Source organism: Alosa alosa, chromosome 4 (assembly GCF_017589495.1).
Source record: "Alosa alosa isolate M-15738 ecotype Scorff River chromosome 4, AALO_Geno_1.1, whole genome shotgun sequence".
Lineage (NCBI taxonomy): Eukaryota > Metazoa > Chordata > Actinopteri > Clupeiformes > Clupeidae > Alosa > Alosa alosa.
The window spans coordinates 23,476,502-23,495,230 of NC_063192.1; the positions used below are offsets into that span (position 1 = coordinate 23,476,502).

The 18,729-nt window shown below is 46.3% G+C and overlaps 1 protein-coding gene across 1 annotated transcript in view; it reads right to left on the reverse strand.

Annotated features, from left to right (window-relative positions):
* The window catches only part of LOC125293896 (inactive dipeptidyl peptidase 10), a 37,537-nt gene extending 18,808 nt beyond the window's left edge, over positions 1-18,729 (reverse strand). Inside the window, exons 1-5 of the mRNA XM_048242111.1 lie at positions 18,538-18,729; positions 7,996-8,110; positions 6,091-6,186; positions 5,539-5,633; positions 4,653-4,724 (exon numbers count right to left, since the gene is read on the reverse strand). Coding sequence (XP_048098068.1) covers positions 4,653-4,724; positions 5,539-5,633; positions 6,091-6,186; positions 7,996-8,110; positions 18,538-18,576 — 417 coding nt within the window. The 5' untranslated portion in view covers positions 18,577-18,729. The remainder of the gene's footprint in view (positions 1-4,652; positions 4,725-5,538; positions 5,634-6,090; positions 6,187-7,995; positions 8,111-18,537) is intronic.

Here is an 18,729-nt window from a genome sequence, read left to right on the forward strand (position 1 = left end):
GTGTGCTGTGTGTGTGTGTGTGTGCTGTGTGTGTGCTGTGTGTGTGTGTGTGCTGTGTGTGTGTGTGTGTGTGTATGTATGGTAAGGGATGGGGGGGGCCTGTAACACAGTAGCTCCCTGTGCATGAGTCATAAATCCTTCCCCCTCGCTCCTGTCGGGGAGCGCAGCTTGTCTCCAGCTTCCGTGGTAACGGTTTGGAGGAGAGTAAGCGCAGCGAGGAACGCTCCTGTAAACAGAGCGGGGGAGCCGGGCCGGGCGAACGGGAGGCCCTGCATCAAAGTGACTGCGATCCCATTCCGTTGGGCAGTAATGATGCACTCGATAATACAATATTGAACCACACTCTCCTGCCCCCGCAAGGACGCTCTCCCCTCTCATCTATTCTCATTGCTGAACGTGCATACATTCATTCACTCGCACCGCACACACACACACACACACACACACACACACACACACACACACACACACACACACACACACACACACACACACACACACACACACATACCTCACTACCACCACTACTACCTCCCACCACCCCACGGGCCTCAGTTGCAGAGTCAACACTATTTCTATATCAGCCTACTCCTGCTCATAACGCTATGGCTACAAATTAACCTGCAGGTGGTCTGCATACCACAGCCTTTAATCCTCTCAAGGAATTCACAGAATCCAGCTTTAGTAGAGTCTGTACGGGGGGAAGGGGGAGACAGAGGAGTGTGTGTGTGTGTGTGTGTGTGTGTGTGTGTGTGTGGGTATGTTTGTTTACACTTAATGTGTTTAGCAGACACTTGTATCTAAAGCAACTTGCAAAACAGATAAAAAGCAACAATGAAAAAATGATGAGCATTATGAAATGAAATTCATTAATGTGCTTCTGTGTGTGTGTGTTTGTGCTTGTTTATCTGGTGTTTGCCAGGTTAATAAAGTCTGAAGCCATCCACTGTGGAACGTTCAGCTGGAACTGGGTATTTTCACGGTGGCTGCTGATGAGAGAGGCATTACTGCAGGAAGGACACGTTCCTAACGCTCATTGTGTCTGACACGTCCCTCTGCCTGTGCAAATGAGGTTGGGGGTTTGAGCAAAAGAAACAGAGAGAGAGAGAGAGAGAGAGAGAGAGAGAGAGAGAGAGAAGAGAGGGAGAGAGGAAGAGAGAGAGAGAGGTAGAAATGGAGGTAGAGAGGCGTGCTGCTTGGTGCTGGCCTGGACGGCCACTGTGTTCCTGCAGCTCTGGCCACACTGCTCTTAAAGCGCTGTTCACCCCCAGGCTGTACACGATCAGGCTTTTCAGTTTTATACATGGGCCGCCTATTCCTTTCCTTCCATCACGACCTCCCTCCATCTCTACGCATCGCGCCGCTCCTCTCCTCTCCTCTCCGCTCCGCTCCTCTCCTCTCCTCTCCTCTCCGCTCTGCTCCTCTCCTCTCCGCTCCGCTCCTCTCCTCTCCTCTCCTCAGACACACATCTCTTTATTTTTCTCTTCTCTCTCTCTCACTCTATTTCTCTCACTCTATTTCTCTGCTCCTCAGACCTCCCTCTCTATTCCTCTCTTCTCTCTCCCTCTCTCTTGTGCAGTTTCTTCTAACTGTATGTATCTGTGTCCTCAGCTCCCTTCTCCCCTTCTCATGCCATGCTATGATTGATTTCGATAGACCAGGGTGATGTGGGTGATCTGAGGCCGACTGAAGATATCGCATCGTTTTTTATCCCCTCTCCCTGCACTGCCACAACCCCCCACCCCCACTGTCATCGCCTCGCTCTCTCTCTCTCCCTCTCTCTCTCCCCCTCTCTCTCTCTCACTCCCTCTCCCTCTCTCCCTCTCTCACTCTCTCTCTCCTTTTTCCTCTCCTTCTCAATCCTTGCCACACTCGCTCAGATCCCCTCCTTCAATAACGCTCCCTGTGATCACAGCAAACTGCAGGAGTCAGCAGAAAGTCCTTGGAGATAAAGGAGTAGAAAAAAGAGAGGGAGCAGAGGAGAACGAGAGGAAGGGCTGGGGGTGGACCTGCGCGTGCTTATAGATTCAAGCACACATAGTCAGACACATAAACGCACATCTAGATTAGGAGTGTGGAAAATGGCACAGCTTAGAACACCTCTTAGGGAATGGAACACAGCCACTCACTTACGCCAGCTGCATACAGATGACATGGGGGAACTGAGCTCAGAGAAAGCATGAAAACTGACACACGCACACACACACACACCCACACACACACACACATACACGCACACGCACACGCGCACACACACACACACACACACACACACACACACGCGCGCACACACACACACACACATACAATCCCTCAACATTCAGCTTTGAGCTTCAAGCTCTATCAACAGGATGTAAAGAACTGTTGACACACTGCGTGTACTGACGATAAGTCTAAACACACATACATTCCCATGATTTATTTCAAAGATCTACAAATCTACACAAAAAAGACACAGGGAGGAAGAGCTTGAATGTCTGTGTGTGTGTGTGTGTGTGCGTGCGTGCGTGCGTGCTTGTGCATGTACGTATGCATGTGTGTGTGTGTGTGTGTGTGTGTGTGTGTGTGTGTGTGTGTGTGTGTGTGTGTTCGTGTTGGTTTAACAGAGACTCAAACAGAAAGAGAAATATAGATATACAGTATATATATAGAGAGATACAGAGAATGAAAAAGACAGAGAGAATTCTTATTCTTGGAAGAATTCTTGGAATTGCACACCCAAACAGTCTTCTTACAAAGTGCAGGGAGGATTTGTGGCATTATTATAAGAGAGAGCACCCACACACTCTCAGAAGCATTCACTGCAATGTCTCCACTATCAGTGCAACCATCAGACACATTCAACCCCCAACAATCTTTCTCTCAGTGGGTCAAATGTGGAGGGAGTGGATGGGCAAATGTGGAAGGAGTGGATGGGCAGACACTAATGTATAGTCAATCACAACACCATGCTCCTAATACACAGATAGATCTTTCAATGTGTCTGGTGTCGTGGAACTGTGAGTGTCCCCATTGGCTGACTGTATCCGGTGTCTCTTCATCCATATTGCCTGCATCAGAACCGTGACTAGCACACCTAAGAGAGATGCTCACAAGACTTGAATATGCCTTAAACGTCACATTAAATACCTATGAGAACCGTAGGTGGGTATTGCACCATACATCAGTATTCTAGTGATGGAATGCCGCACCCACGGAACATGGTGAACCCTGACTGTGACCGACCGGAGTAATATATCAGAGGGCTGTTTAATAAGGCTGAACTGATCCTAGGGATCCTCCACTCATTCGCCGTCTCCCTGCAAGTCCCCATTACTGTTGCTTTAGACTTCTACTCTCTCCCTGAGGAGCCAAATCTATTACGCACGCAGTTATTTGCACAGGCAGAGGGTCAGGCTAGGGATAAGCCCTCAGCAAAATACACTGTGATACAACAGAAAAGTAAGAGAGAGACAGATAGATAGAGAGAGAGAGAGACAGAGAGAGAGAGAGAGAGAGATGCTTCTCTTATTATTTTGTGTATGTGGTGGCCATGACACACTGGTCTTTAGACCACCTGGAAGGGATCCGTCCTGTTCAAGCTCAATCTCCCACACTTTCTCTCACTCCTTCCCTGAACGCCACATCCTCCCCCAGCCACTTTCTCAGCCTGTCACACTCTCTCAGTCTCTCTTACTTTGTCTTTTTCTCAACAACCTTTACTCTATGTCAGTTCCTCTTGCCATTCTTTCATATGAGTCTCTCTCTCTCTCTCTCTCTCTCTCTCATCCTCTCTCTCTCTCTCACCCTCTTTATTTCAGCCTCATTAAAATGCTGTGCAGACGCATCAGATCGACTTCATTCCCACTGCCTCGTACTCCCCACGCTAACTCCCACATCTCCTCCTCCTCTCTCCACCTATTTGTTCTACATCAAACCGACCAGGCCTCCACAACCCCCAACCAGCCCCCACCACATCCATCCACTCCCTATAAATATTCAATATGCACACGTCTCTGCCTGATCCTCCTCCGAAGCGTGTGGCGCCACTCCGGCATGCTGCAGAGGCAGCCTCTGCACAGCGGCAGCGTTACATCGGGCCAAACTTCTGCCCCCGCGTCGGCCACGTTGGCCGCTCCACCCGCGTCCTGGGACAGGGATTAAAGAGCCCGGCCGCCTCTGTGGCCCGATCATCACCGCACTATCTGCACACCACCAGACTCGCTTAGCCGCAGGAGAAGAGTGGAGAGCAGCGGAGAGCAGTCGAGAGCAGCGGAGAGCAGCGGAACGCAGCGGAGCGCCCCAACTCCCTCTCTGATCCCTTGGCTGGCGTCCCGCGGTGTGTGAGGGGGCGTCCGTATTTCAATTGAATTAACACCAGTGCAATGTATAATAGAGGGACACTGTGCTTTAGTCTAGTTTGCAGAATAAAGGACTTTCATCAGGGCTGGCATATAAATAGGCTCCATGCAACAATGTGGTGACTTCAAAGACAATGAGGACAATATCAGAGTTTGTTTTGCAAAGTACATATAAATTCGAGATTATAAAAACTCTCTATTCCCAAGGAGATGACAGTTCTGATGGCATAGAACACATGAGGATGTCACTAGAGTTGAGATTTGGGATGAGGGTATGCTTTGTTGGTTGTCTTAGTGGTAAATGCTACTCACCTGACGGATGTTATATGCCAGCAGAATGAACCTCTTATCTGCAGACACGTTGAACTTCATACCTTCAGGATTCTGAGATAAAGACAACAACACGTGTGTGAATGCTTTGATGTCTCACTGTTCTTCCACACCCACATACAGTACAGCAGAAACTCAGCAGAGCATTGCAACAGCGTCCTCTCTCACTCTAATGTGTCTCAGTTCTTTTGAGATTAAAAGTGGGGAGATGAGGTGTGACAGTTCAGTTTGGTGCCTGGGAGGTTTTTTTCTAGGAGAGGAGCGATACAATAACGTGTGACAATAAAAAGGGAGCAGCTGTGAGTGAGCGAGGCAAGACCCCGAAATCCTCCGCCTCGTTTGGAGAGAACAGGAACGCTCGTGCTCGCGCTCGGCTCCCAGGCGATGACCCACATAAAGCTCTCCGAGTGACAGTCGTGCGCAATTCAAAGACGAGCCCCGTTTGGGAATCTCTTTGAAGCCATATGCTAGTGGGGGCGAACAGGAACAGCGGCAGGGCACATGTGGCAGCATTGGTGACGGTGGTGACGGTGGTGACGTGGTGGTGGTGGTGGTGGTGGTGGCAGTCGAGGAGAGGAGAGAAAGGGAACGAGGAAAGGAGGGGGATGAAAGAAAGAGATGATGCTCTCTCTCTCTCTCTCCCCCTTTTTGCCCCTCGCTGTGGATGATCCCCTCTTCCTATCCGCAGAGTGTTTAACAAGCACTCCATATTCTGCCGGCAGCTCGGGGCAGGACACTATTGACCGGTCCATTTGTCCAGCTGACGGCCAGTATGACTAAATCAATATGCACCGGTGCTGCTGCCCCAATCTTCTTACCCATCTTCAGAGAATGACAGAAGCCCCATGTTATGTGCCCGTGTACTCACAAGTGTGCTGTTGTCCAGTAGGGTGGACGTGAAGTTGGACTGCAGGCCGTAGGTCAACACCTGACCCTCCCTGGTTCGTAGAACCACCTCATTCTCTGTAATGGAGGGCAAAGGTCAATGGGTGTCACCTACAGGAGTCGGAATCAATTTCAAAGCAATTGCTGTGTAAGCCATTTCTTATGAGTTACTGATCTGAAGGACAAAAAAAATCTTTTGCTGTGAGGAAGTGTGACATTTATGTGCAAGTGTTAAAATGTATCTGTACATAAAATGTATGTAAAATTTACCTGGCCAAACATTATTTGCCTCAAAGATCTAATATGAATAATACACTGCCTACTGTATGAACAAACCATTCATAAGTATCTGGTATACAGAGCGTTCAGAGTGCCAAGTAAAGGCTTTTCCAAGAGTCAGCCATTATCATTCACCCCAAACAAATTAGGGGCAACAGAGAGGTTGCCAAAACAGACGATAATGGCTTGGCATGATTGTCGCACAAATTGGTGTCGGCCATTGATCAAGACACTGCACACTCCTCGGAACACTGACCGTTCAGCCAGCTCACACAGGGGTCATGAACTTTAAACCCACGACTCTCAATGTCCTCCACTGTGAGGGGGGACTGCAGGAAGAGGTGCGACTCATCTGAAATGAAAATGTAAAGCATGAGAAACAAACAAATAAGTCGTTTTTGTGAATTGTATTTGTAATGTATGTATTTGTATTCATAGCCCAAAGCCCAGCTGGCGGTATGGATTAGGCGTGATGAATGTGATGTCTGTGGTGTGGTGTGCATGTTTGACTGTGGTGTCTGAAAGGTTTTATGCTCTTCTGTGTACACTGAACCGGTCCTCTCTCTCCCTCTCGGTAACACTTTACTTGACGGGTGAGTTCATAACACATTCATAGCAGCTGTCATAAACTGCACAAAAAGCATTCATGACTGTTTCATTAAACATGACTCAACATTCATACCAAACCTTTCATGAATGTGGAAGACAGAACGACAAAAATGTGTCAAAATAAAAGTCCAACAATTGCAAAGCAGCATTGCCGTTTTTGTTCCTAACCTCTTACCTGATCACGTCACATCTGAGTCAATGGGCTACTCCAGTGCCAAAAAGACAGAACATGGTCAAGCAAATAATTTTTGTTTCATAAAAATGTATTTGTTTTATGATACCTTTGCAGATCTTTTGCTACTGGGAATGTCCAACCGTTCCAGGTTACACAAATACGGGTCAGCTGAATGTAGGCTAGTTTACCTCCCAGTGTTAAATTCAGTGATTATCACATCTCACATCACTCATTGGAAAAACTTGTTAACAGACTATATATCATTAGAAAACCTATCAACTACAAACTTAATCAATACTCAGGATACAACCTCTCCTCGCTTTATCACCTACTTACAGTCCTGACCCTCTTTGCCTGAGTTCCATCTCCACACGATCATAACACACTTCATCAACAGATACACATATCATCGAACACTGGGCAGGGGAGGGTAGCTGAAACTATTATTGTTATTATTATTATTAGTAGTAGTAGTAGTAGTAATATAAATAGCATCCCCTTCTTTCCCTCCCCCTTTTATTTACATTCTCTGATAAAAAAAAAAAAAAAAATCAGTGATTATGAATACTTCACAACTTGTATAGAAGTGACATTCGATGTAGACTTCATAAGATATTTATGAAATATTTACAAAGGCTGGAGAGAAAAACAGCAATGCTGCTTTGCGATTGTTGGACTTTTATTTTGACAAGTTGTCATCGTTCTGTCTTCCACATTCATAAAAGGTTTAGTATGAATGTTGAGTCATGTCTCATGAAACAGTCATGAATGCTTTATGTACAGTTTATGACAGCTGCTATGAATGTGTTATGAACTCACCCATCAAGTAAAGTATTACCTCTCTCTCTCTCTCTCTCTCTCTCTCTCTCTCTCTCTCTCTCTCTCTTCTCTCTCTCCTCTCTCTCTCTCTCTCTCTTTCTCTCTCTCTCTCTGCCTCTGGCTTGCCCTCAAACAACCCCCCAGCTACCCCTCTTGCTGTCAAACAACCTTTCCAGCTCCCTCTCTGCCCCTCCTCCTGTCTCCCTCAAAACAACCATCTCATCTCCCCCTCTCCTCCTCCACCCCTCTCTTCCCCATCACCACTTCTCTGGGCTCCTACGCTGCTCCTGCATTTCAATTTCTTTCCCATCCCTCTTCAAACACTTTTTCTTAAATCCAATTGTTTCACCGCATTCCAGCCTTCCTCTAGTTCCACTTCTCTCTCTCTCTCTCTCTCTCTCCTTCTCTCTCTCCCTTTCCCTTTAAATCTCTCCCCAAATACTGCCCCCAACACAGACACACACACACACACACACACACACACACACACACACACACACACACACACACACACACACACACACACACACACACACACACACACTCCCTCTGCCTTACCAGGTGTGAGAAGGACCACAGCGAGGAGGACCAGAGACATGACGCCCAGGATCACCACCATGGCAATGCCGATTCCTTTCCAGTTCCGTGGAGGTCCACCTGAGCCCCCCAGGTCCTGCCCAGGACAAAAAGAGTGAGAAATTCAGTCAGACATTAAAATAGACAGAAAGAAACACACACACTTTCATAGACACACACGTGTGCGCGCGCACACACTCACACACACACACACACACACACACACACACACTCTCAGACACAAACATACACACACAAACCACCCAAGCACAAACTCACAGACAAATACACACACACACACACACACACACACACACACACACACACACTCGGGAGACAGCACAGCTGAGGGAGAGTACATTAGCGCAGCTTCATTTCCTGAGCTCACAGTGGGGCCCGCTGTGGAGACAGAGACATGTGTATCAGAGCAGGGAGCCTCCAGGGAAGCGACTGGCTCTCCCAGCCTGGACGCAGATCTGGGTGATTGAGACATGCGGGCGGCTGCTCCCAGAAGTAGCAGGCGAGAGAAAAAAGTGACATGACAATGGTTTAATTGCGCGTGATTGATATCTGTTCATTTGCGCGTAATTTCCCCCGTGTTGCCACTTCATTACATCTGTAGCAGCGTTAATGGACGACAGGTGATGATGGACGATGAAGCAGGGCCAACGTCTGCGAGAGTGACCTGAGATCCACTATCCACCAGCCAGCCAGCACGCACTCAATCCACTGCCACTTCCATCGCTCTGCTTCAAGCAAGAGCACTCGTGCACAAAGGCAACAGGTGACCGCACAGTGGACGCATGTTCAATAAACATGCATAAAGCTTTGCAGAGTCGAAGCAGGATGTGAGGCAGCCCTCAGGACAGCCATTTGGCAACAGTGAACATCCCACCCCTGTCCACCGGTGTCCACCACAGGAGAGCCTATCATTCACAGGCAACACTCAGGGCAGCATATTCATCACCATCGAGCGCCACTGCCCGGCCACTCAGAATGATGAAGAGCGCGAGTGGAAGCTGCGCTCGAGGTCCATCATGGAGTGTGTGCGTAAAGTGCAGCCCTCATCAGGATCCTTTGGGGCCCGTGGAGTGGGGGGGTGGGTGGGAGGGGACAGGGGCCGTATCCTCTGAGAGGGCCTTTGAGAAATGGACGTCCCCTTTCACCTTCTCCCTGGGTGGCCGGAGATGGAGGCTCAGTGTGTGTGTGTGTATGTGTGTGTGAAAGAGTTAGAGACGACACGAGACGAGAGAGAAAAAAGGAGAGATAGAGAGATAGAGAAGGTGAGAGAGAAAAGGAGAGAGAGTGAGTGTGTGTGTGTGTGTGTGTGTGTGTGTGTGTGTGTGTGTGTGTGGGGTGGAGAGTGGGCTGGGGGAGCCATCCATCCAGCCTGCTGCCTGACAGATTGTCATTCTGCTGGGCTGACCATGCATCACCAGCTGTCCCCGCGTGACTGCCCTCCATGGGCCATGAGCCGCAAGGGAGAGTCCATCGGGCTGGAGACACGCAAGCATAGGCAGCCATTCGGCAAAGGTCCACTCCACTGGAGAGCATGCGTCAGATGCGGCTTCCCACAGGCCAAATCGATCATGATTACTGTGGCCTGCGACATGAGAGCAGGTCTAAATTCTGATATGGGAGGGCTGAGACTCTATGGATGCGTGTTTTTTTTGTCGTTGCCCAAATCCCTGCTGCAGGACAGTACGGTTCATACATCACAGTCCCGCTATAGTGTTATAACAAAGCGTTTCCAAATAAAACAGCAGCAGAGTTGGTGCACACAACTGATGAGTACATTTAATAAACTACACTCGGTCTGATCAAAGAGCAGTGCTCAACAAAACTAACACAAGATCTTTCTAATATCCAAATATGCGTGTGGTTCCTTAGTCCAAAAAAAAATTGTCGGATTAAATCTTGCCTTAATTTTCCAGTTTTTTTAAAAGTAACTTTTCCCATCTAGGACAAGCTTAAAAATATTAATATAAAATTCTATAGCTTGTCTGGTTGCCAAATTGGGTGGCAGCCAAGTTCTCATCTTTCATAGATCTCCTTGGCCCAGGCTTCATAACATGCTCAAATTAAAACTGCTGTCAGCCGCGTCAGCGGAGACATCCAAAACACAATGTTTCTCCCCTCATCCCACACTCCCAGACCCAGAGAGAGAGAGAGAGAGAAAAAGAGAGAGAGCAGCCAACTCTCCCCATCAGTAACAGTGCTCCATTTTATGGCGTCTTATCTCACAGTTTCGTTTCCCCTGAAGTTAAAGACAGCATCACTTTAAGCACTCCACTGTCTCTATAGTCTACAAGTGGCCTAGGTATTAGCAGAGGCAGCTGTAGCGGCTCTATAAACTCAATTAGCCCTGCTGTTGACTACACGTAGAGCCTGTTTACGTTTTTGAAGACGTCCCCCTAATTAGGCTTTGTGAGCCATCAGTTGCAGAGAGAACTGGAAGATAGTGTCCCATAATGGATGCCTGTAGCAGACTGGATTCCCCCTGAGCCAAGAAATTAGACTACGCTTCCAATTAAGATTTCTTAGTTGCTAGAACGGAAGGGGCACCAGCGTAAAATGAGACAGAGTTTCATAAACTTCAAACTTGCTAATGAGACATCAGCAGGATGGTTGCGAGTGGAGTTTGGGGGGGAGGGGTAATGTTGGAGGGTTTTGAGAGGGAATGAGCAGGGAGGGAGGAAAGAAAATCCCTTCCTGAGCTAACCTGAGTGTGACCTGAATATATGACAGGTGGGGCAAAATACACAACTCCTTGAACACACACACACACACACATACACACACACACACACACGCATGCACACATACAGGCACAGACACACATGCACACACACACATACAGGCAAACACACACACACACACACACACACACACACACACACACACACACACACACACGTCCAATGTCACAAGAAATGGAATCAATGAAATGCAAAGCCTTAAAGGCAAGCATATTTCTCATTAGTGGCGCACACGCTCACAACAGGGTCTGGCGGCACAAGGACCTAATGAAAGTGTCAGTCAGCGAGGCGCTCCTGCATTGCAGAGCTGCCCGAGAGTGGGTGCCCTCTCCCCTCGTCCACAACAGCCCCAGCAAGAGGGGAGAGAGGCCTGTCTGCAGGTGTCAAACTTCAGCTACGTGCGAGATATCATACAGAGCACAACAGTCATGCAGAACTAGAAGCCTTGCAACAACACAGTGGAGGGCGGGGGCGGGGGGGGGGGGGGTCGATGCTGAGAGCTCAAGAAGCAATTCCAGCAGGGAAACATCTATAAGTGGGATGGGGAGCGGAAAAAAAGCCAGCAGTGTTATTCACAGTGACATGCGTTTGGAGAGCATCCAGGCTCTGAGAAAAATGACACATACGTAGAACACATGGCAGCCAAAACATCTCAGGTGCACACACAGGCGTCCTTATTGAGAAGGTATGACTATGGCTTGTGCAAAACGAGATTATGAGATTACGATCGAGATTACAATATTAATGCTATTCATGCACAATGACTGTTTCAACTTGCAGGGCCAGTAACATATAGTAGTTGCCAATACGAGCCTCGGGACACAAGTATAAGCACTACATTTGTTCCACACGATTCATAAATTAGTCTCAGGGGGGCCCTCCTACACTCCGTCTCCTGCCTTGGTGGTTGTAAAAAAAAACACACACGATAAATCATCCAGAGCCCAACTGGAGAACTAATGAAGCCCCTGCATGCTCAGTTGACTGTCGTTTGCATAATTTTGTTACATCTAGTGAACCAAACAAAACATAGGCAGTCATCTCATGTCAGCCAAAAAGGCCCTGGTAATTGAGCAGGCCTTGGATGTTTGGGAGAGTGACGTAAGGAGCAGCTTCATTGATAAGCACATCCGCCTGAGAGGCCAGAGCGGTTTACAATGTCTTGATTAACCCTTAAAAGGAGTACCGTCACACCGGTGTGACGGGAATGTTGGGAAATGAACGTTCTAAAGAATATCTGGGTTCATTGAATTCAACATAGAATTTTAGAACCTTCAATTGTTGCGGAACTTAGAACATTCAAAAACCTACACCTTTAAGGGTTAAGTGACTGACTGCCATTGATCTAGTGACACAATTGCAGATTAACCCTCATGTTATCCTTGGGGTCAATTTGACCCCAAGCAATGTTTAACATCATAAAATATATGGTTCACTTTTCTTTTTTTTTTTGCTTCATGTTTCATGACTTTTCCTCAATTGAAGGGTACAACAGAGTTACCATGACATTTTTACAATAATTTGTTTTCAATGTCCTGTACAAATATTTTGTACATTGATGTTCCTTGGGGTCAGTTTGACCCCAGCTGTATGAAACATAGGATACATGAATATTTGACACATTATGGATATTATTATTTGAATAGTATGAGAACATATTGTTATTATCATTATTACATACACAAGTACATATTACATATAAGTCATTTTGTCAGGACTGTATAAGTCAAAAGGGGAAGCAACAGCAAGCCTTTGGGCTGCTGACACTGGATGGGCAATATTGCCAGCCAGGGTTCCAAGGTTCATAAAGGGGTGTGGGGGGGTGGGATTGTTTTGTAGGGCTTTTGATGGTGGTTATTACACTCTTCAACAATATGAATTATAGTCCTTTTCTGAGGGTTTATTTAGCTGGGGTCAAATTGACCCCAAGGATAAAGAGTGTCGGTAAGATTTGAGGATAACACAAGGGTTAACATATATTTCATCACTAAATTTGCAGTCTTGCCAATTTGTCTTGGTGGCTGAAAATGGCGCCCATTAGGCGAGTTGCAGTTTTAACTCGATTTGCTGGAGGGGTATTTGCTGACCTGTGTTGGTTCCGTGCTGTGAAGTGAAGGCTTAGTTTGACAGGACAGGGTGTTCACGTGGTGATGTTATTCAGGGTTGATAAATGAAAGAGCACAGCCCTTGTGTTCCCTCCTGAGGAATGATCAGTTTTTTTGCTTTGATGATCAGGTTTTTGCTTTCCTTTAGGACATTCAGTCCTGAGAAAGTAAAACTGTAGAGATGTAAAGATTAAAGTGACATAATAAGCGACAGCCCTCCTAATGCCGTAAATGTATGCATCCCACGATACTGTTTCTTTCATATCCTCATTGCGTGGTCTCACCACTGAGGTAGACATCAATAAATGTGATGCAAACTCGGTCTGATCGGACCTCAGAGACAGGAGTGAGAAATTCAAAGGAAGGAACAGAAGTAATTCAAACTGACTCTATCATCCGCACTGCAGATATAGCGATGAAACCAAAAATCGTTGTCATCTCATTCAAATTCACCACCGGTTGTGTGTAGATGGCTGCTTTTCTGTGCCTGTAATTGTATTTTAACAAGGACACATTACAACCGAGTGGTGAGGGATGACCTTGAGGCCAGCGAGACCCACCGGCATATTGCTGTGCGGGCACATTACTCCTCTCAACATATGCTCGGCTTTCTTCTGCCAAAGGCAATGGGGGCCAGTGGTGCGGGTCGTCCAACTAAATTATCCGCGGTGCTTATGGTGTGAAAAAGGGCTTCTCTGAGACGCTGCACCCTCCCCAGTGGGGACAGAGAACACACACCAGGGGTGTGTGTGTATGTGTGTGTGTGTGTGAGGGGGCTGCTGGATGCATCCTTCGCCGTCTCCTTGTTACCACTGCCATGCAGCCCCAGCTTCCTGTGTCATGAGCAACCCTGCTGCTGCTGCTGCTGGCTTCTGACTTCCCACCTAGCATGAACAGCATACTGTACACACACAAGCAGCACACACACACACACACACACACACACACACACACACACACACACACACAAGCATCACACACACACACACACACACACACACTCACACACACACACACACACAAGCAGCACACACACACACACACACACACACACACACAAGCAGCACACACACACACACACACACCACACACAAGCAGCACACACACACACACACACACACACACACACACAGCAGCACACACACACACACACACACACACACACACACACACACACAAGCAGCACACACACACACACACACACACACAGACACACACACACAGCACACACACACACACACACACACACACACACACACACACACACACACACACACACACACATAGCACACAGGTGGCATCAGTGCCATCCTGCCTGCCATCCCCCGCAAAACCCTCCTCTGCTCCTCTACTCTTCTCCAGTCAAATTCACTTCCTCTCTCTCTCCCCGCCCTTTCTCTCTCTCTCTCTTTCTTTCTTTCTTTCTTTCTTTCTTTCTTTCTTTCTCTCTCTCCCAACCCACCTCTCTTTCATTCTCTCCCTCTCTCTATCTCTCTCTCTCTGTTTGCTCGCTGACACTGCCTTTTACTTGTCATGAGAACGCATTCTTACATACAATATGCAGTCACTCTGGTACATGAGGCATGATTGCATTACGTCACTTCTGCTGTAGCTAAACGTTCATCTCACCGTTTTATCCATCTTTAGCAGGCCTGCTTCACTTAGGTAAAGCACTGCTACTGACCAGCGTCACATGATGGACAGTCATTAAATCTTTATAAGGGTAAAGACAACATAGGCACCACAGTGGGTTGCAGGAGGCGGCCATTCAACTGAGAAAGCACTGAATGGCCAGAAACACGCTTTGGCATTTGGCAGTGGTAAAAAAATGGGGGATTAAGTGGAGGTTAGTTGCTTATGGCACCACTTTCTAATCTAGAAACTTGGCCGGTATGCAGTACTTTAGAACCCAAGTGAAATAGCCTTCACTGTTATGAGCATGGTGAGTAATATGAAGGGAAGCAGATGACTGCAAGCTTCCTGTGCTTGACCAAGAGAACAGTATCCGAATGTGCGTCAGACTCAGCGCATGCTGTATCCAGCACAGATTTTCCCTTTGTGACTCAAAAAATGTTTAGATCTATTTTATGCGCATGTCTAATGAATTCACTGCTTCAAATCACTATTACATGCAGTAAGTGCAGCTTTTCCCAACATGATATAAAAGACGAAGTCACAAAAGATCAGTGAATGTAACAATAACACTGAAATTAAATGTAAAGTTCTTAAAAGGCCAGTATAGAGCCAAGGAGCTACCACATGGACACATGCAGTTTAGATTGCAGATGTTACTGTTGCTCAGTTTACATCTACAGGTTCTCACATTTACACAAAGTGATCAAAGAAACAATTTCACTGTTCATGACGCATGACAATTTCTCCATTTTAAACAGCACTGTGTACAAGTCCAAGTAAAAGGCACTATATTTCTCAAGACAACCTGTTCAGAGTTGCTCAGGCGTAAGAAAGTGGTACTTTTGAATCTTCCAAAAGTCTCCCCTCATACAGTATTCAGAAGGTAACAGTATATCGAGCATCATGCTCTCAGCAGATTTCATTCAGTGTCATCAATCAGAATACTGCACTGTCTGCATGATGTTCTCCTAGCTTGGAAAGACTTCCCTGTGCTTCTGCACAGACGCAAGGCAAGGTATAGTGGCTTTGCCTCTCAACAAATGATTAAAAAGTGGAGGAAATCTATCACCATGCATGCCACACATTTATGGCTGCGTGGTCTGTCCTCAGAGGGTGTGTTGGCTTATACGGGGTTGTTTCTAAATCGGGCTGCCTGGTAAGACTTTGGAGCTGGGCTGCAGTAGAAGGAGGAACACAGAGAGAGGCACACCCGAACTAATCTCAACACAATGGCCCATATGATCCGATGAGACTCTCACCCTGTGGAGCGCAGAGTGTACAACACAAACGCCACATAAAATGCCTCTGAAAATGGTCTGCAAGCACTGATCAGCATCTCCTGACGTCTATAAGTAATGAAGGCACAACAAACTGCTTGAATTCATCAACATTTATCAAACTCAAGAAAGCTATTCTGTGACAGAGGTAACAATCAATATGGGTGTATTTAAGTTCAAGAGAAACTGAAGGGAGAGTGTACATTAAGGAGCAGAGCTGCTGACTGTGGAGATAAAGAAACAGGGATGTACTGAGGCACTGGTGCAGGGAGGTGGGGGAATGATGCTGTAGTCTAACCAGACTACAGAATAACAAAAGGGTGGGACACGCACTGTTGGCTGGCAACATTGGGATTGATGACTGCTCTTCTCAGTGTAGCAACAACCATTATGGCAATTTTGATTTCAGGGAAACACATCAATTTATGATATGTCCCATGGTGAATATAAACAAATATAAACACCTTCATGAAACTCATATTGTCAACATCTCGTTTTCATGATGTTGAATAGATAGAAATGAATGATGTTCATAAAAAAAAAACATGCAAAATGATGACAGTGCCTTGTATGAGGATGAGGAGAGTGGGGTAGAGAGAGAGAGAGAGAGAGAGAGAGAGGAGGTGTAGAGGACAGGAACGGAGAGATGAGGATACAGTGGAGTGGAGAGGGAAAGGGGAAAGAGAGGGAAAAGAGAGAGAGAAGAGAGGAAGGAGTGTGGCCAAGACGGGATGTGATGCGATGAAATGAAATGAGAGTGCAACAAAGCTCCCAGTGCTGGCCCTCCCGACTCGACATGCCGCTCACTGCTGACAGGACAGGGGTGGACACGGGATCAAACGATAAAAGACACGCTAATGTGCCTCTGCTGTGACACCTCACCGCTAGCTAATCACAGCACATATATGGCACTATAGTTCATCCTTCTCTCAGACGTAATTGGGAGATGAGATCTGTCTAAATAATAATAAAAAAACTAATTAGAAAAATGCCAAATGAGAATGAATATGATTACAGTGACAAGAGAGGGAAGAAACATTTCCTCTTGTGTGTGTTGAGCTGTCATATATTGTAGCTTTTCTGATTACCAATGGAGAACCAAATTACTCTGGGCAATATTGCTTTTGGTCATAAAACACAATGGTAAGGAAGCCATGTAATAGGCAGAAACTAATTACCCAGGTAGATTGAAGCCCATGGGCAGAAATAGGGAGAGGAGAGTGGGAGACCCAAACATATCGGCATACTGCAGCAACACATTGTTCCTGTTAGATTCATTTATGAAAAGAAATTGCATGCGAGACCCTCTAACCGAAACAGCCATCTACTCGGTATTCTTGAGGAGGCTCACTGTCATCATCAGGATAAAGCTGTGAAATAACTGTGTTATTCCAGTCTTTCTCCTGCCTCTTTCCAAAGTAATGTGCAGACAACAATAACATTTAGTCACCGTGACACTTGCTGGGTGTCAGCAATTCTGCTGCTGAGGGAGCCTGCCACTAACGTCACGTGACATACAAAAAGTTGTTTAGACTTTACCAGAAAGGCTTCCAGGGGAATACACATAAAGAGACAGAGGACGACATCTGCAAGGCAACTCAGTCTCCAATATGACATGCTGTCCTTGGCCTACATAAACACACTGTATGACATATGCAAACATGACATGACGTTATGTGTGCACAGGGGGCAAAGCTCTGTCAATTGTATTTATTTATCAGTAAAGATGTGTTTTTTTTCCCCCAGGGACATTTAGTTTATTAATCTCTAATGGAAATACAGTATTTTACCTGCCTGAATATTTTGGATATTTAACAATAAATTTGGATATTTGGATATTAGCCTAATTCTATCAATGTTTATCATCAGACACAAATAACCTAGGCTCATGCACAAGACTACGTGGATTTGTTTGTTGTGCTTCCTGGCTGTCCAATCCTTGTTTTGTTTTTCAGTTCGGCCAAGTAAAGGAAAGCTCATTGTACACTACCCTGCAAACACTTCTATATAATGGATGCACCCCTGTAGTTAGGCTCAACACATGCCAATGTCTGGAAACATAAATACATGTTCCTCTTCTTGCAAAAAAAAAAGACTCCAAAAGCGAGTGAGGACTCGTGTACACACCATGATTTGCCTTTAATGCTGATGTCTCTCTGTAAGCTTTTTAACATGAACAAAATGAAACTATCGGGGCAAATGTAGGCTGCTAATTCACCAGGTGTTCAGCAGAAAATAAAAACATGCTGCAAGGAAGTTTCGAGTGACAAAGCGGGACCTTACAGAAGAAAAATGTTTCCTATTACAATATTGAACTACATCTGGTGATTTTATCTAATGGAACTAAACCTCGAAATCAAAGCTGCATTGAGCCGAGAGAAGTAGCCTAATCCATCGGTATACACTGCAGCACGGTGTGTTGGATTGAGATGCGAGGGAATAGCTTATTGATCGCTTCTTTGAAACTATGAATGAGAACGTTTCGTTTTCAAGGTAACTATTCCAATAAATCGACTGCCAATAGAGCAATGAATACAAATTACAAGTAGGGCAGACCATAGTCAGGAGTATGGTACGACCAATTGTGACAATAAAATTGTGTTGGACGCGCGTCAGTGAACATCCATGCGCGCACACACGAAGAGTTTAAAATATATGTTTTTTCTCTTTTGGGCAGAAACCGATAATCTTTAAAATACGTAAAATGAGATAGCCCAAGTGAAATTATAAAAAAAAATGCGTCCTTACCAGGTCCGTTGTCATGTTTTGTTGCGTGGTTGCAATCATCCTTACGGTTTTCAATTAGCTGCGCTCTCGGGGATTATACGGCGCTTCCACGCGCTGGACAGTCCCGTTGAATGGTCTGACTGAGCACCCAAGGCGGTTACTTCGGTTTGCAAGTTACAGGCAGACCTCTCGACTGGAGCTCGGCATTCTCGG